Source organism: Triticum dicoccoides, chromosome 2A, assembly GCF_002162155.2.
Source record: "Triticum dicoccoides isolate Atlit2015 ecotype Zavitan chromosome 2A, WEW_v2.0, whole genome shotgun sequence".
Lineage (NCBI taxonomy): Eukaryota > Viridiplantae > Streptophyta > Magnoliopsida > Poales > Poaceae > Triticum > Triticum dicoccoides.
The window spans coordinates 702,812,816-702,828,672 of NC_041382.1; the positions used below are offsets into that span (position 1 = coordinate 702,812,816).

A 15,857-nucleotide genomic window follows, 5' to 3' on the forward strand; every position below is an offset into this window, starting at 1 on the left:
TGTCTGAAGAAACAGAACCAATTTCCTCTGCTCCTTCTGCACCTGCACCAAGTCCAATTCTTCCTTCTCCATCAGAAGCGAAGAAGACCAAGGCTGCGGAGCGTGCAGCTATGAAGAAAAGGAAAGCATCAACTTCATCAGACTCTTCATCTCCGAAGAAGATGAAGAAATTGACCAGCTTGTTTGAAAATCCTACTGATGTTGTTCTAGTCTCAAGCATGCCATCAAAGGAACTCGTTCCTTTTGATGAAGAATACGTGATCCCAAGCGGATCCGATGAAGACATTCCTTCTGCTGCTTCCTCAGAGTAGTTGGATGAAGAAATTGAAGTGGATGCAACCCCTTAAACCCCCGTTGTTTCATCACCCATGCCTCAGTTACTGCTGAAGAGGCTGGCGTTGAAGAAATGAGTGGAGAAGATGAGGATGTGGACATTGGGTGCACAATGCCAGTTCTGAATGATGACTTTTGGAAAAGTCAGCACCCCAATTCTCTGTTGTTCACTCCTCTACAACAAATTCCTCAATCCCTAGTGACTACTGAAGTTCAAATGGGTTCTGAAAAACCACACCCCACTCCGTCCATCCTTGAAGTGATTCCAGCCACTAGCGCTGATGACATTGCTGCTGAAGAATTGAAGTCCCAGGCTGCCACTGAAGAAGAAACTGAAATTCCTCAGCCTGCAGAACCTGAGATCGCGACTCCTGAGGTTGTGATGCAATTGACTGACACTCCTCACCCCAAGCCAAAGGATCCTTTCTCTAAGAAGCAAAAATTCAAGGCTGATGACTTCTTCCACGAGCATGTTTTCTTCACAGATTACAACCCCTATAACTCTGCTCGCCTTAGAAGGAAGCGCTTCTAGACTGCTATCCAAGAAAACTTGTATTCTTTGCTGCTTTTCAATAAAGACAAAATCTTCGACCATGAGCATATTTCTCACGTGGACATGGAATCACTGCCCTGCTTCGCGCCAGTCCTCAGTGTTCTTCATGACGCTGGGCTGCTCAACTTTTGCGCGAATATTGTTGATTAGAATGAAGAGCTAATTCTTCAGTTCTATGCGACGCTGCAGATCACATGAGAAGCTGGAGATGTGAACACTTAGGTATTGGACTGGATGACAGAGAACACACATTTCAAAGCACCAGCCTCTGAATTACTTCATGCCCTTCATGTCAGTCCTCCCCTTGAAGGCGCTCGTTGCATCTATCATGAACCTGAACTCACTGCTCACTACATGCAAGTGTTGATGAAGCCGCTGAAGCCCGGCCAAGCTCCAAGGACCAAATTCCTCATGAAGGAATTGTTGTTTGTGCCTAGAACTGTCTATCGCATTCTGACAAACACATTGAGTCCAATCAAAGGCCACGATTCAAATGATGAAGAAGTTGTTGGTATCATGAAGAATCTGCTATTCAATATCATACATGGCATTCCTATCAACTACCATGATTTCTTCATGAGGACTCTGGCAAATGTTGCCCTCTCTCCATTTGAGTTGAAGCCTTATGCTCCTTGGATTATGAGATTCCTCAGAACTAGGTCTTCACTCAACTACAAGGCTGATTTTCAGAATCATGTCAGTTACTTGCCCCCCATTGAAGTCCTCAAGAGGACATTTTCCTCATCTGATGAAAAGGGCAAGGCTACTGCAATTATTGATGAAGGCATTCGTCCATTGGATGGTCTATTCTGAAAAGTTGCATCCTACTCCACCAATGATGACTCTACCACTCATGACTCTACCGCAAATGCTTCAAAGCAAAATCCTCAAGGCACAGCTCCAAGGGTGATGACTGATCGTGAGCTTCTCCTCAGTCTTCACCAGAAGATCGATCGCAACCACAAATGGGTTAAGCGTCAGTTTGGTTCTATTCTTCACAACATGACTGCCACACACAATGTAGTGAAGAAAAACCATTACTACCTCCATGAAGTCTTCGTTCACACCTGGGTTGTTTTGTCACATCTGTATGGTGAAGATGATCTGAAGCAAATGGATTTCAAGCAGGACTTTGAATGGTCTCAGCCGCCACCGGCGAACAAATTCAAGAAGACTAAAGTTCCTTCCTTGGTAGCCAGCTCATATTCTTCATCGCGCGATAGATGAACATGAAGACTTGGACGACACTGCAGCAGGCCCTACTTCAACAACCGACCCCAACAATGCTGGCGCTCCTTCATCGACTTAGTGATGATATTCTTCAGGGGCGTTAGTCCTCATTTTTCGTCCCTTTTGGTCATTTGATGACAAAGGGGAGAAAATTGAGTTAGTCTTCAAGCGAGTCTACTTATATGGGTGTTTTTTTCTAAGTTACAACTCTTGTTCTTTTGAAGACTTTGCTGGATTGAGTTGTAAACTTAAACCCGATGGTGGTCTGATACTTTTGTTGTGTTCTTCTGCATGCTTATTCCTCATATATGTTAATGCACGCATGCTGAATTACTTCAGTCACCATATTTCATCATGCATTTCAAATTCTTCATATTATTTGTTAAATGCGTGTCTGGATTACATGATATAGGGGGAGATCTCCATGATTCTACTCTTCAAGTGTGCATTGCTTCAAAAGCTAATTCCTCACTATGCACATCTTCAGGGGGTGTTCTTCTATATCTTGCAATCAAATTCCTCAATCTCAGTATTTACACTTCATATGTTTATCCCCGTTGTAAACTTAACCTATATTGTCATCAATCACTAAAAAGGGGGAGATTGTAAGTGCATCTAGTGCCCCTTAGTGATTTTGGTGCATTGAAGACTTATAGGTTAAGGGACTGATGTGTTTGTGAGTGTACACAGGTCTATAAGTCTATGAGGAGTTTGATATTTACAGAGAAAGTTGACCCCTAAAAATGAAGTTCTTTGGCTAAAGACTTTGGATTTCTGAAGACTTTCTGAAGACTTTAAAGTGAAGAAATTGGTGTGATCCTGAAGACTTGGTATTCATTCGAGGAACATGAAGCGTGAAGACTTTTGTTTTCGTAGTTTCATTTTCTCTTTCTTGAGTCATAGGAAACACCGTACTGTTAAAGGGGGTCAAGGAAATACTAAGGAAAAATTTCCAAGTGATGCTCAACTCAAAATCCTACACCTACCAATCCTTTCAAGTGAAGCCATTGGAAATCTCATACAGTTCAGTCAAATTTCTTCAATGATAGAGACGAAGCTCTTCTGGTCTCTGAGGAATATGTGCTGACTAAGGAGTTAGGGATTCGCCAATGCGAATTGCCTACAAGTGAGGAACATGATAGCCTTGAGGAATTTGTTAGTCAAATTTCCGATCGTTGCTGTGCTACGCGCCAGCTGTCCCAAAATATCCTTCCACCTAACGGTCATATCATTGAAGGGCATTTATGTCTTATCATGTTGGGCTGCTCCCTAGGCTATAAATAGCTGCACCCTACAACCACTAGCTGGTTGGCTGCTCTGAGAGAAACTGACACTTGTCATTTGAGAGCATCCCATCCTCCGAGGACTTTGAGCGAAAATCATCAAGTGAGGAAAACCCAAACACAAACACCTTCAAACCCAAAGTGATTGAGCATCACTGAAGAGATTGATCATGTGTGGATCCGACGCTTATTACCTTTGAAGACTGTGCATCTTCCAGACGGTTAGGCGTCATGGTCTAGAGAATCCAAGAGGAAATTGTGGATCGCCGAGTGACCGAGTTTGTGAAGGTTTGAAAGTCACCTGAAGACTTACCACGAGTGATTGGGCGAGGTCTGTGTGACCTTAGCTCAAGGGAATACAGTGAGGACTAAGTGTCCTGAGCTGCGTGTTCAGGACTGTGTGTCCTCAGGTTTAAATACCTAACCGCCTAACCAGACGTACAACTGTCACAGCAGTTGGAACTGGTCTACCAAATCATTGTCTTCACCGAGCTAACTGGTTCCATTTCCTCAACCCTTCCATTTCCACATTTATGTGTTGTGTGCTTGTTCATATCTGTTTGAAGACTTTGACTGAAGACTTTCTCTATTTCCTCAGCTCAATTTCTTCAGTCTGTTTGTCTTCATTCTATTTATCATGTGTTTACACTTTCGGTACTCTGTGCTTGTTTTCATTTCATCATGAAGTCCATGCTCATGCCCTGTTCTGTTTACTTCTGAGTACTTATTCCGCAGCAAGTAGTTATTCTCTTAGGAATTTCCCCACCCTGAAATTCCTCAGTGAAGAATTCATAAAAATCTCCTATTCACCCCCCTCTAGTGGACTTAATGCGCTTTCAATGACGACGGCAATGAATCCCCCTCTCAAGACCCCAGAATAGTCTCCAGATCAGCCCTCCCGATGAAGAACAGGAGGTGCCGGCGACTCCGTGTCGTAAAACTTGATGATTCCTTATCTCTTTTTTTCTCGCAAAGACGGTGCTTATGGACTTGGAGGTAGGGAAAACGGAGGTTTACGGGGCCCACAAGCTCACCGGGCACCCCCGTAGGGGGCGCGCCCCTGAGCTTGTTGCTCATAGGTGGCCCCCTCTGGTAACTCTTTGTGCCAGTATATTTTATTAATTCCAAAATAATTCTTTGTATAATTTCATCCAATTCCGGGAACTTTTTATTTCCGCTCACAAAAAAACACCCAAGTATTTATGCTAAAAAATGTGTCAATCCGGGTTAGTTTCATTCAAATCATATAAATTAGAGTAAAAAACAAGAGCAAAAGTGTTTGAAAAAGTAGATACGTTGGAGATGTATCAGTGACATCTCAAGGAGAATGGGGTGAGCCCTCATGGTGTTGGTGTGCCTTCGTGGTAACACCCACCCCTCCAACCATGACTAGCTTCCATCCAAGTGAACATCGAGATACATCCTCGTCGTGATAGTTTCGGTTACCCTAACCCTAGCCCTCACTTGTGGTTTACTTTGGTCACTTGCACTTGCTATCATATTGTGTCATTTTCTCACCATATTATTACTAACATCTATTGCTAGAATAATTGACTCATGTTAGAAATTGTTAGGCTCACATTTATATTCGTCACTTGCCTAAAATTGCTAATAAGTAATTAAAATTTGTAATCGTACATATTCACCCCCACGCATCTAGGTCCATCTCATCCTTTCACCATGCCAATATAAATTTTCAAATAACAAATATATATGACATAAATATATCCTTTTCTCCAAGCTCCCTAGGAATAGGGAGCTAGGGTTGATAGGGGCTCCGTGTGTACCAGTTGTTCCTCGCATGGGCCTGCATGTTAGTTATTCAGGTCATATCTTGCTAAAACGTTTAATAAATTACCATTTTTATGTGCTCTATTATATAGATGTGAGAATCTTGCAATCGCGGTGTAGCTCACAATTGTGGTTTTAACATATTATTTGGTGAGACCACACTTTGAATTCATGATCTAGTTACCTAATCATGATAATATTACACTCTAGATCCATCTATCATATTATTTATTTTATTCATATACTCTAAAGGGATTTACCAAGTTTTGTGAATATTTAAGAAACTATGAAGAAATACCATAAAATACACACTAACGGTTGTATGTTGAGTAATGCTATAATTTTGTTTTCTTTGATTTACAGTCAATTTTATCTTAATAAAATATTATCTCAAACAATATTTAAAAATATAAAAGACCAACAAAACATAGTTAGCATTTTGGTCAAGAAAATTTATTTCCAAAGATCAGTACTAGAGTTGAATGATAGATATGTAACTTATCATATATGCATAGTTATATTCGTTCGATAAGTTAGACTTAAAAATATTATTTAAAATGTGGTGAAAATATATATATGGAAGTAATACTTTCGGTGCTATGTAAAGAGGTTTAGTATAATGAATATAGATTGATTCCTGCTCTAATGCCTCAACATCACGACTGGCGCTGATGCCGGAGAAGGTCTGATGCGGTAAACTATTAAATAGGCGATCCCCCTAGAAGAAGGAAGAGCCCATCCCCACGATGTTTGACGCATGTATATAAACAAAGAGCTCACGATGCACCCAATGTGTGGTGTGCACATGTAGGAGAACAAAGATCCTCAGTCGACTGAAACACAAACGGTGTGTACTAACAAGTTGTCCACGTCGACCCATTAGTGAAGGAGTCGACAGATTGTCCCCATGACAGTTGGCCAGTTGGCCCAGAACATTGTTCCTCAATGTTGTGATCTAAAACTCCAGATACCGAGAATCCAGTACATTGTTGCCTGGAATCGTCGTGAAGTTGTCCACAAACATACGCGGACAATCGTGTTGGGACACCGACATCCCCGAGAAGAGCCCAAACATGGTGACGGTAATGACGACCATAGCGAGCAATGCGAGAACTGGGATGTGTCGGTGGCCAGCGGCATACCATATGAAGGTGTACATGTCGTACAACTCGACGAGGACGCCAACACCATTCACTGACATCACCGGGATGTTCGGTATCTCGTTGATGGTAGAGATGTCGTAGATCAACAACATTGCTGAGTTGAACATGACGGTCATGTAGGAGTATGACTCTATATCCAATAGAATAGAAGATGTAAATGTATACATAACTAACTTTCACATCACCAAGACCTAAAAACGCTCCTTCGACGGATGACGTAGATGTAAAATAATCACATCATTTCTTTCAAGTGATGCAAGATACAACACTTGCAGATGAAAATTTGCATCAAAAGCCGCCTCATGATGTAAAATCTGCACCCGCGCGCCAACCGTCAATAGCTAGTTCCTTTCTTCACCACCATCGCGCGACCACCTCCTCTCCTCCCACCGCACAACCGTTGTTGTGCCACCCGCCCACCACACCGCCCTACCGCCAAATCCGGCATGTCCACCGCCCCCGCCACTGTTTCCACTGCATCTCCAACACCCCTCGCCTCCAAATCAGTCGGCCGCTTTTCGGCCATCGTGCCGCCGCCCGATTTGAACTCCAACATCGCCCGGCCGGCCTCCCGCCTCCGCCCACCAACCGTCGCCTCACTCGCCACTGCCATGTCGCCGAAGAGGCTCGAAGAGCAAGACCGGCTTCTTCGGATGCGGGCAAAGCCTTCGGGAACTACGATGTCGAGTTCCACTGTGACGACTATAGCTACTGGCTCGACACCTTCGAGTACTCGGAGGTGGCCATGCGTGCGTACGGCATCGCAGCTTGGTGTTTCGGCCGGCCAAGGCACGAGATGAATTTTCCGGAGATCGAAACCCAAGCAGATATCAGAGTTCATCAGGCCGAACAATGTCAAGATTCTATGAATGGAGGAGAGAAGAAGAAGTCGGCGATTCTCGTTGCTCTCGGTGATAGCGACGACGTGGCGATAGCGAGGTTTGCGAGTGAGCATCCGGAGTATGTCCACGCCGAGCGTGAGTCCTTCTGGAAGCGCAAGTTTGAGCAGAAGAACCAGGAGTTGAAGAAGGAGGAGGAAGCCGGCTCCTCGATGGTGATCCCCATCGAGTCTGACTCGCCGAAATGGCCTGACTCCGAGGAGGAGGACGACGAGTGCGATGACCCAACAAGCAGGAGTTCTGGGAGCAGTTCAAGAGCGGCGACAAGTAGAATAATGGAGATGCTCTCAGGAACATTGGTCTGCTTCACGGTACACATGCACAAATCTTTCTCTAATAATAAAGCACGGATTGACTTTGTCGGGTTCATCGTCACAATACGCTTTCTTCTTATGTCATAATACGCATTTACAATTTTTATAGACAAAATCATAATATAAACGAGGTGGTACTAATTACTTGGTGTCTATAATTGATCCCAACACACTTAAAACTTCCGTTCGTTCACGGGCTATTGGGCCTGCGCAAGCAGTTTTGGAAGGAATCAGATTGTATCGTATTCGGCGCCTTCCCCAGGCGCCTCCATATATGAGCAGCCCTCGCCGCTTGTCGATTCCGCACTCGCCCGTCCCCCAAAAATCCCCAACCGCAGGCACCCCTGGCTCTGGCACGATTTCGAAGCCTCCTCTGGTCTTCAAGATTGGAAGGTCGCCGATCTACCGGCTCTGCTGCTGCTGCAGATCGAACCCAGATCCACGCACCCCTTGAGCTCCTCCAGGTCGTCGTCCGTCAGGCTCCTTGGCACGCCCCACCCCAGAATCCCTGGCGCCCGCTCCGGCGCCGTCTGGGGCCCCGTCTTCCCCGGCGAGCACCACCGGTCACGCCCTCCGTGGCCATGCTGCCTCCCACTGCGCATCGCACCATACCTCCTCTGCCCCCGGGCTGCTCTTGACCCAGCGGTTATGACTGCGTCGGTGGGTAGGCGGGGGCGTCCGCGGATGCCGGGTGCAAGGAGAATAAGGACAAGGAGCCCGCCGTGGCCGCTGGCGTGGCGGTTGTGGAGCAGGGGTGCAGGAATCCCGACGAAGAAGGGGCCATGGCCGCCGCGGAACTCCTCCTAGCAGTGCATGGACGTGTGCCCGCCATGGCCCCGCCGTCGAGCTCCCGGAAGCGCGCAGATGAGTAGAAGCCCTCCGCCATGGCCAGTGAAATGCGGGGGAGCGAGGAGGATTCGGCGGCACGCGCGGGTACGGGGATCTCCCGGCGGTGGTGAGTGCAGGCGGCAGTTCTGGAAATCGGGATGGGGGAGTTTTCCGGAAGGAAGGAAGAGATTCGCTATCCTGGAAACCGACGAGAAGGTGCGACGTTGTGGGGCTGGAGCGCCAACGAGGGCGCTGATTTCTACTACCAAAGCCGACGTGTTACTTCTAAAAAACCGCCCACGTGTTAGCTAGCGGGCACGCGTGTTGAGTTTTCAACACTTAGACGTGTTAGCTAGCGAGGGTGTCACCAAATCTCTCCGAGACGTGTTAGCGCACATATGTGTTTATTTTCTTACTGAATTTGATTCCCGACACGAATTTTTGGGACATGATACCACGCGAGGATGTTATCCTGACCGACCATTGATGCTAGCGATTCGCACTTAATATAGTGATTAACTGGATACTGCGGCAATACACATAGATAAGTTGGCAAATACACAACGTTAATACATTTAACGTGGGCCAACTACTGGTGTGTTTATGATCAGGGTGCAGGGCTGTAGGTTACCATTCAATGCAATTAACATTCGCCGTAGTAAATGAGGCTTGCTCCTAGTTAAATACAAATTACTCATCCAGAACCAAAGTAACTTCTCTTTGTTTTCTCCTTTGCATGGCGATTAAACTGAATAGCATCAATGTTTTTCTTCTTCGAATCTGTTTGGAAGATGAGTATTCCATAGTAAAGGGTTCCAACATTTAGACGACAAATCCGTTCGGGAAAAAATATGAAGAAAATAATAAAGGAAACTGTAGCATGTTCTGGAAATCCCAAACATGAACATGGATACCTGCACATCACTATCTTCTGCATGCGAAGTGCATGATGGAATGTTGTTTTTGTCAAACTAAAATTACTGACAAATTGTAGCATGCACCTGTGGTCATCACCCAAGACCTCGCTGTACACCCATGTCAACCTGCCACTTGGAGAGCCAAGAACGAGAAGGTCGACATGGCATTAAGCTTCCCCGATGGGGATTAGTGGTATGAATCAGTAGAGTATGGAGTAGTGCATTCAACTGTTGTTCTTTTTATTAGGCTAGTAGATCTTTTAGTGCGTCTAGAGTATGGATTGGTAGAGTTTCTTTTTACTTCTTTTCTAGCCGGGTTTGAATCCTCGAACAGAACAACAACTCCCAATCTTCAGCACAATATGGGATTGGTAGAGTTTCTTTTTACTTCTTTTCTAGCCGGGTTTGAATCCTCGAACAAAACAACAACTCCCAATCTTCAGCACAATATGGGATTGGTAGAGTTTCTTTTTACTTCTTTTCTAGCCGGGTTTGAATCCTCGAACAAAACAACAACTCCCAATCTTCAGCACACTTTCCATATTTAGTGGTTTACTCTCACGTAGGCCAGCTCGGGATTAGGATTTTTGCTACAGAAAAACAACACCATGGCCGTGCCCGTGCTAGAGGAGTAGAAATGCTGCAGGAGCCAACAAATCGTCGTGAGGCATTGAGCGGAGAGAGAGAGAGAGAGAGAGAGAGAGAGAGAGAGAGGAGATGAACAGGAGAAGGACAGTAAATAAGAAATGTGCTGCAGCGTGATGAAGGCGGGAGGAGAAAAACTACCCGTTGAGTTGCTGTTGCCGAATGGTGGTCATCAATATATTAGGCTTTAATGCCGTGCAATCAATTCCCGTCGACGCGCCTGCCGTTTCAATGCGTGAGGCTGCCATGTGGGCCATTTATTGGGTTGCACTGGCAATACGAGCACTACACCAGCTGATGTACACTGACCAGGAAAAGGTTATACGGCAACGGCGTATTGTAGTAGCACGAATCATGTGGGCACGAGTAGTTCTGATAACGACCTCGCGTGCCTGCATGTACACACGCGATTTATCGATTTGATTCCATGCTACATATTTTTATTTTAAGGTTTAAATTAACTCTGTTTATGTCTTATTCGCAAAAAAAAAATCTTGTTCTCTCCCTCACGAACTCATACCGACTATGTGGAGGCGAAAACTAAAAAGGAAACAAGCATCATATATACATGGATAAGGATTAGACAATGTCTGACAAAGGCTTATATGCTCGCACTTTCAATAAAGCTAGAAAAAAGGAAATTATGATTAGCCCTGAATTGAGGTACAACAGACTAAGTAAAACAAGAAGTTAGAATGTCTATACGACAGGACATCGCGGTTAACACATCGTGCATGCCTGGACGTCGGACGAAGTATACTATATTTTTATTATCCGATGTGGATAACTCAAAAGAAGCATTGCGTGTGCGGTATTTTTCTTTACCATTATGGTAATCTAAAGATAAGGTTGTTCATCCGATTTAGTTGACTAGGATTCACTTCCCAAGTTTCGAACTAGCGCCCCAAGGACTTCTATTGTTAATTGATTCATCATTTTTGTTATCATCAAACTTATCATCTATCTGTCTAGCCTGATTAATGATAATTGACGTTTGCTTTACAGCGAAGCACGTCAACTCTTTTTTCTCCCATTGCAACGCACGGGCATGTTTGCTAGTCTATACCTAATAGGGGTATTGCTTCTGATGGTACATCATGGAAATTGCCTCCAAAGTTGCAAAATATTACCCACCAATGTCAAGTGATTAAAAAACGTTTCACACAGGCAATCCCCTGCCTGGGCCGGCCCATGCAGTAGGGACCTCCTATACTATACTTTGCGCACTGGGAGCATCGCACCCGTTTGGGCCGGCCCATGTCTGGATGGCCTGTTTTAAAAATTTTCATTTTTAATTTTTTTTCGTTTCATTTTTCCTACTTTAGATAATTTGAGACTTCAAATATGTTCCAAAAATTAAAAAATAATTTTTAAATAAATAACTTAATAACTCATAAAATATTTTTTTGATTCAAAAAATGTTCACTATTTTCTAAAAAATGTTCACTATTTTCTAAAAAATGTTTTTTATTCAAAAAATAAATTTTTAGGAAATCAAAAAATGTTCATGATTTTTGAAAAAGTTCATGTATTAAAAAATGTTAATGAAATTGAACAAAATGTTGCCAATTCAAAAAATGATCATGAATGGAAAAATATCCCAAAAATTCAAAAACAACGTGACATAAAAAATAGTTTATTCATTCATAAAATGTTCGTTGATTCAAAAAGTGATCATGCATTTCAAATAATGTCCGTTTATATGAAAAAGTTTTTCATTAAATCACAATAATGTTCATGAATTTAAAAAATAGTACCACCAATTTCCAAAAAAATGTTCGCCGATTCAAGAAATTTGTTTAAAAAATGTTCACAATTTTTTTAAAAAACAAATATTATAAAATGTTCATGAATTCAAAAAATGTTCATGAATTCAAATAATGTTCTCGATTTCAGTAAAATGTTCGAAAATTTGTAGAAGTGTTCACACCCTTGTACATTTCGTTTTTTCCCCTTCTGATATATCGACATGCAAGGTTTTTTCGTGTTTGCAAAAATAAATAAAACCGGAGAGTGTAGTTCAGTGGTGTTCTTATTTAGAATTTCAACACATTCGCCATAAACAGCCTACAAAATACAAACACTCTACATGACGGAGCATCCATTGGGGTTGTCGTGACTGAGGAAGTCAACAGGGTGCGAGCAATGCAAGAAGGACGTGTCCTGGTACCCTCTGAGCTCAGAGTACGTACTGTATGACCCACAGCCACCACCGTAGCCATGACCGTAATAACCACCACCGCCACCGTAGCCGTGCCCGTGGCCATAACCGTAACCACCACCACCACCGCACGGCGAGAAGCTGTCGCCGCCGCAGCGGTGCGACGGGTGCGAGTAGTCGGCGAAGTGCGGGTGCGTGCAGGGGAGGAAGTAGGGGGCCACCACCTCCTTGATCTTCTCCTCTATAACCTCTGCAACCTCTGCAACCTCTTCGACCACCTTCTCGACCACCTCCTCTTTCTTCTTCTTCACCACGACCGTCTCCTCCACGATGCGCACCGTCGTCTCCACCTTGTCGATGATGCAGTGCTTGCGCGTCCTCTGGTAGATGTACTCGGTCAGCTTCTTCTCCTCGATGACGCCTTCGATGACACAAGTGTTCTTGCCCAAGTCCGTCTTGGCAGCGTAAATATCTGCATTAGTCGATAATTAATTAGCATGTGCACGTATCAACATAGATGCAGGATCACCCGCAAAAAAAAAACATAGATACAGGACGAATTTGTGAGAGGGGAAATTACGCTTGTGCTCAAGTAGGATCTCTCTGACCATGACTGCGCAGTCCGGACAGTGCAAGGGAACCTTCACGGTTATGATCTTGATCTCCTGCATTATGAAACGGGAAAAGGGATGAATGGTGCACATAAACGAAACGCATTTACAAGGTGGTTTTCACTTTTCAGATAGAGAGATTGTCTGTTTAATTACCTCTTTCGTACTCTTGACCTCGGTGATTATCTCCTTAGGGGGAGGTGGGGGAGGTATGTACTCGACGTTCCTCCTGCATCCCTTGGACACCTTCACCCTGAGCTTCTCCTCGTCGAACCCGACGCCCCTCACCGTCACCTTCCCTGACCCCGCGTCCAGCTTCACCTCCTGAACCCCTGCAGCACACCACGCACGCCCCCAGCCCGCCGGTGTCAGTCAGTATGCTATGCTATAAAAACAAAGCAAAACAGAAACTGAGAAGCACGTGCCGTGGAACTCGGTGAACTGCGTCTCGATGTCGCGAGCGCATTGCCCGCAGTGGACGTGCACCTTGTACACGGCCGTCTTCAGCTCCACCACCTTGGTCTCCTCGACCTTGGTCTCTCCCCCCATGGCGACTCTATCCCTCAGCTGGTGCTACTACGGAGTGCTAGCTAGGCAATGCACTAAAAAGAGTGGATGCTGCGATGCATAACGCATTCAAGGGGTTAATGTGCGCGGCTCCAGGAGTAGGCTTCAGGTGTGAGGTGGGTGTGTGTGCACGCAGGGTGTGTGTTTGTTGGAGAGTTGTTGGAAGTGGTTCGCGTCACTTGTTTTCTTGTTTTGCTTTTTTGAGTCGGGGTTCACATCCCTTGTCGATGGTTGAGAAAAAACGGCTCGGAGGATCGGGATCGATCCACTTCGCATGCACTTCGAGCGTGGAGGTATGTGTTCGTCCGGGACGTGAGTGACGACGTGCCGTGGGTTTTGTCAATCCAAACTCGTGGTTCGCCAAGAATGTTTCCCCCAAGTGGTTGGGCTGTCGTGTGATCGACCGCGCGCGCGCGCTTCACGGCGGGTCAACTTTTAGCACAAGCTAATTGATTAGTGTACACTTCGCCTACGTCGACGTGCCATCGTCTGCTGGTTAAAGTATTCATGATTGACCTACCAAGGCGAAAACGTTGACGGCTCCAAGTCGACGCTGCGATCAGCGGTGTTTTTTTTATAACAGCGGACGGCAAAGTTCTATGCTGACGGCAACCATCGGCGAAAGTAGAAGTCGGGCCGGATAAAAACAGAGAAAACTCAAAATGTAGATTATCAAAATGTTCTTTTTTCAGACCATGCATGTGAACATTGTAAAGAAGAAGAAAGCCAGAAAGGGTCGAAATCCAAGTCAACATCAGTACTAAGCATGGAGGCACGATAACGTCCATGCTAGCACGGGCTCTCCTCCTCCTCCTCGGGAAAAACCTTCTTTCTCCTCCCGCCGGCGTCGGTCTACCTCGCATCAGATGGCCTTTGGGTCATGGAGGTGCGGAGGATCTCAGCCCCTCACCGGCAGGAGGGACTCCGATGTCATTTTTGTTAGGTTCGGCGTCTTGGTTGGAGTTGTGTAGTGGTAGTGATGTCCCTCAGTAAGAATAATGTTTCCCACGTCTGATCTCCGTCCCCCACTGAATTCAAATAATGTCTTCCACGTCTGATCTCCGTCCCCATGGTGCGTTTGGCATCGTCGGAGGACATGTAAAGGTGTGTCACCGTCGGATCACACGGTACCTATTTGGATCCAGTTTTCGTTCGTCTTTGTTCGTGTGATTACAGGTTTGATCTTTTTGATCTACGACTCAATTCATCGGCAATGGTTGTTGTTCTGGTGCTCTGTTCTTTTGGGGCCTTAATATAACGACTTCCCAGCCGTCTACTATAACAATGTTTATCCGGCTCAGGTAAGGGAAGGGCGATGATGGCGGCGCGCCTTTGGCTCGCTTCAATGTTTGTAGTCATCGCTAGATGGCCATGAATCTAATCATAATTTTTATTACATCTGGTTTTCTTTGGACTGCCATGATTAATTATGAATAGATCGGCAAATTCTCTAGTAAAAAATTCAAGTCAACAATGAGTACACAAGCGCTGACGACCGGAAACAAAAACGACTATGCAATCTAAGAGCCAGCCCAAGGAAACAAGAAACAAAAATAGGCAAGAAAGAACATGCCCACTAAGAGCATCTACAGCCACGGTCACCTAATTTGACCTCCTATACACCCGCGAACGCGTCTGGACGCGTCCGCTGAAGGTGACCGGGCGCACCTCATTTCTTCTGTTCCACAGCTGCATCCCTCCTATGGTGTACCCCAAATCCATACAAAACCATGCAAACGATGTTCCTACGTACTTGAGCGTATAACGTAGCAATCCGGCATAGAACATAGTCCGATACAAAAGATGTGGGCCGAGTTCATCACTTAACAATACTAAAAATCAACTAAAACCGGCAGGGGAAGGGATTTCACAATTCTCTCCATGTCGGACGCTTCCCTTAGGGTCTCGGCGGCTGGACTCGGCGTAGGCGTCAGCTGCTACGGGCGCGTTGTTGTCGTCGTCGCTATCTGAAGCGGAGGAGGATGAGGACAAGGTGATGATGCATGCCATGCGACGGGCTTCGCGGAACTGCTCCTCCCGAAGCCGTGCTACTCCCTCCGCCGTTCTCGCCTGCTGCCTCGCCAACCGCTCCGACTCCTCCAGCGCCACGCGGAGCGTCTTCGCATCTTTGCGGCGACGATGTCAGGCGTCCGTCTCCGCGGATATGTACGAGCGGCGGATGGCGGTGCGGAGGTCCTCGTCGTCGTCGCTGGCCTGGGGAAGTGGTTGTGGCACGGATCTGCTCGATCCTCCCTTGGATTCGTGGCTGAGCCGCCTCTGCTGCATGCTTCTTTGTGAGCCGATACGCGTGGCCCACGGACTTCAGTTGCGGTTCCGCCAGCAACAACACCCAGCAGCGCCCCGGAGGGGCGGGTGCGGGCGGTGATGGGTGCTGCCTGGCAGGGGACGGAACCCACCCGGCCAGCCGCCGACGCCCCGGAAGAGGAGTTGCCGCCCCGATTCAGCAGCGAGTGGTGGAGGGCAATGCAGAGCGTTAGCTCCTCCTCGTTGGGCGCGGACGAGCCATCAGAATCCCCGGTGGCCTTGAGCCACTCTAGTAGG

General features: G+C 46.0%; 1 protein-coding gene across 1 annotated transcript; it reads right to left on the reverse strand.

Moving 5' to 3' along the window:
• Positions 1 to 11,930: 11,930 nt before the first annotated feature.
• Positions 11,931 to 13,370, reverse strand: LOC119351960 (heavy metal-associated isoprenylated plant protein 4-like). The gene is made up of 4 exons (XM_037618722.1): positions 13,154 to 13,370; positions 12,885 to 13,060; positions 12,698 to 12,782; positions 11,931 to 12,589 (listed from the first exon to the last, which is right to left on the reverse strand). Exons 1-4 carry the CDS (start codon positions 13,275 to 13,277, stop codon positions 12,042 to 12,044), a joined length of 933 nt encoding a protein of 310 aa, XP_037474619.1. The 5' UTR covers positions 13,278 to 13,370; the 3' UTR covers positions 11,931 to 12,041.
• Between the last annotated feature and the right edge of the window lie 2,487 nt (positions 13,371 to 15,857).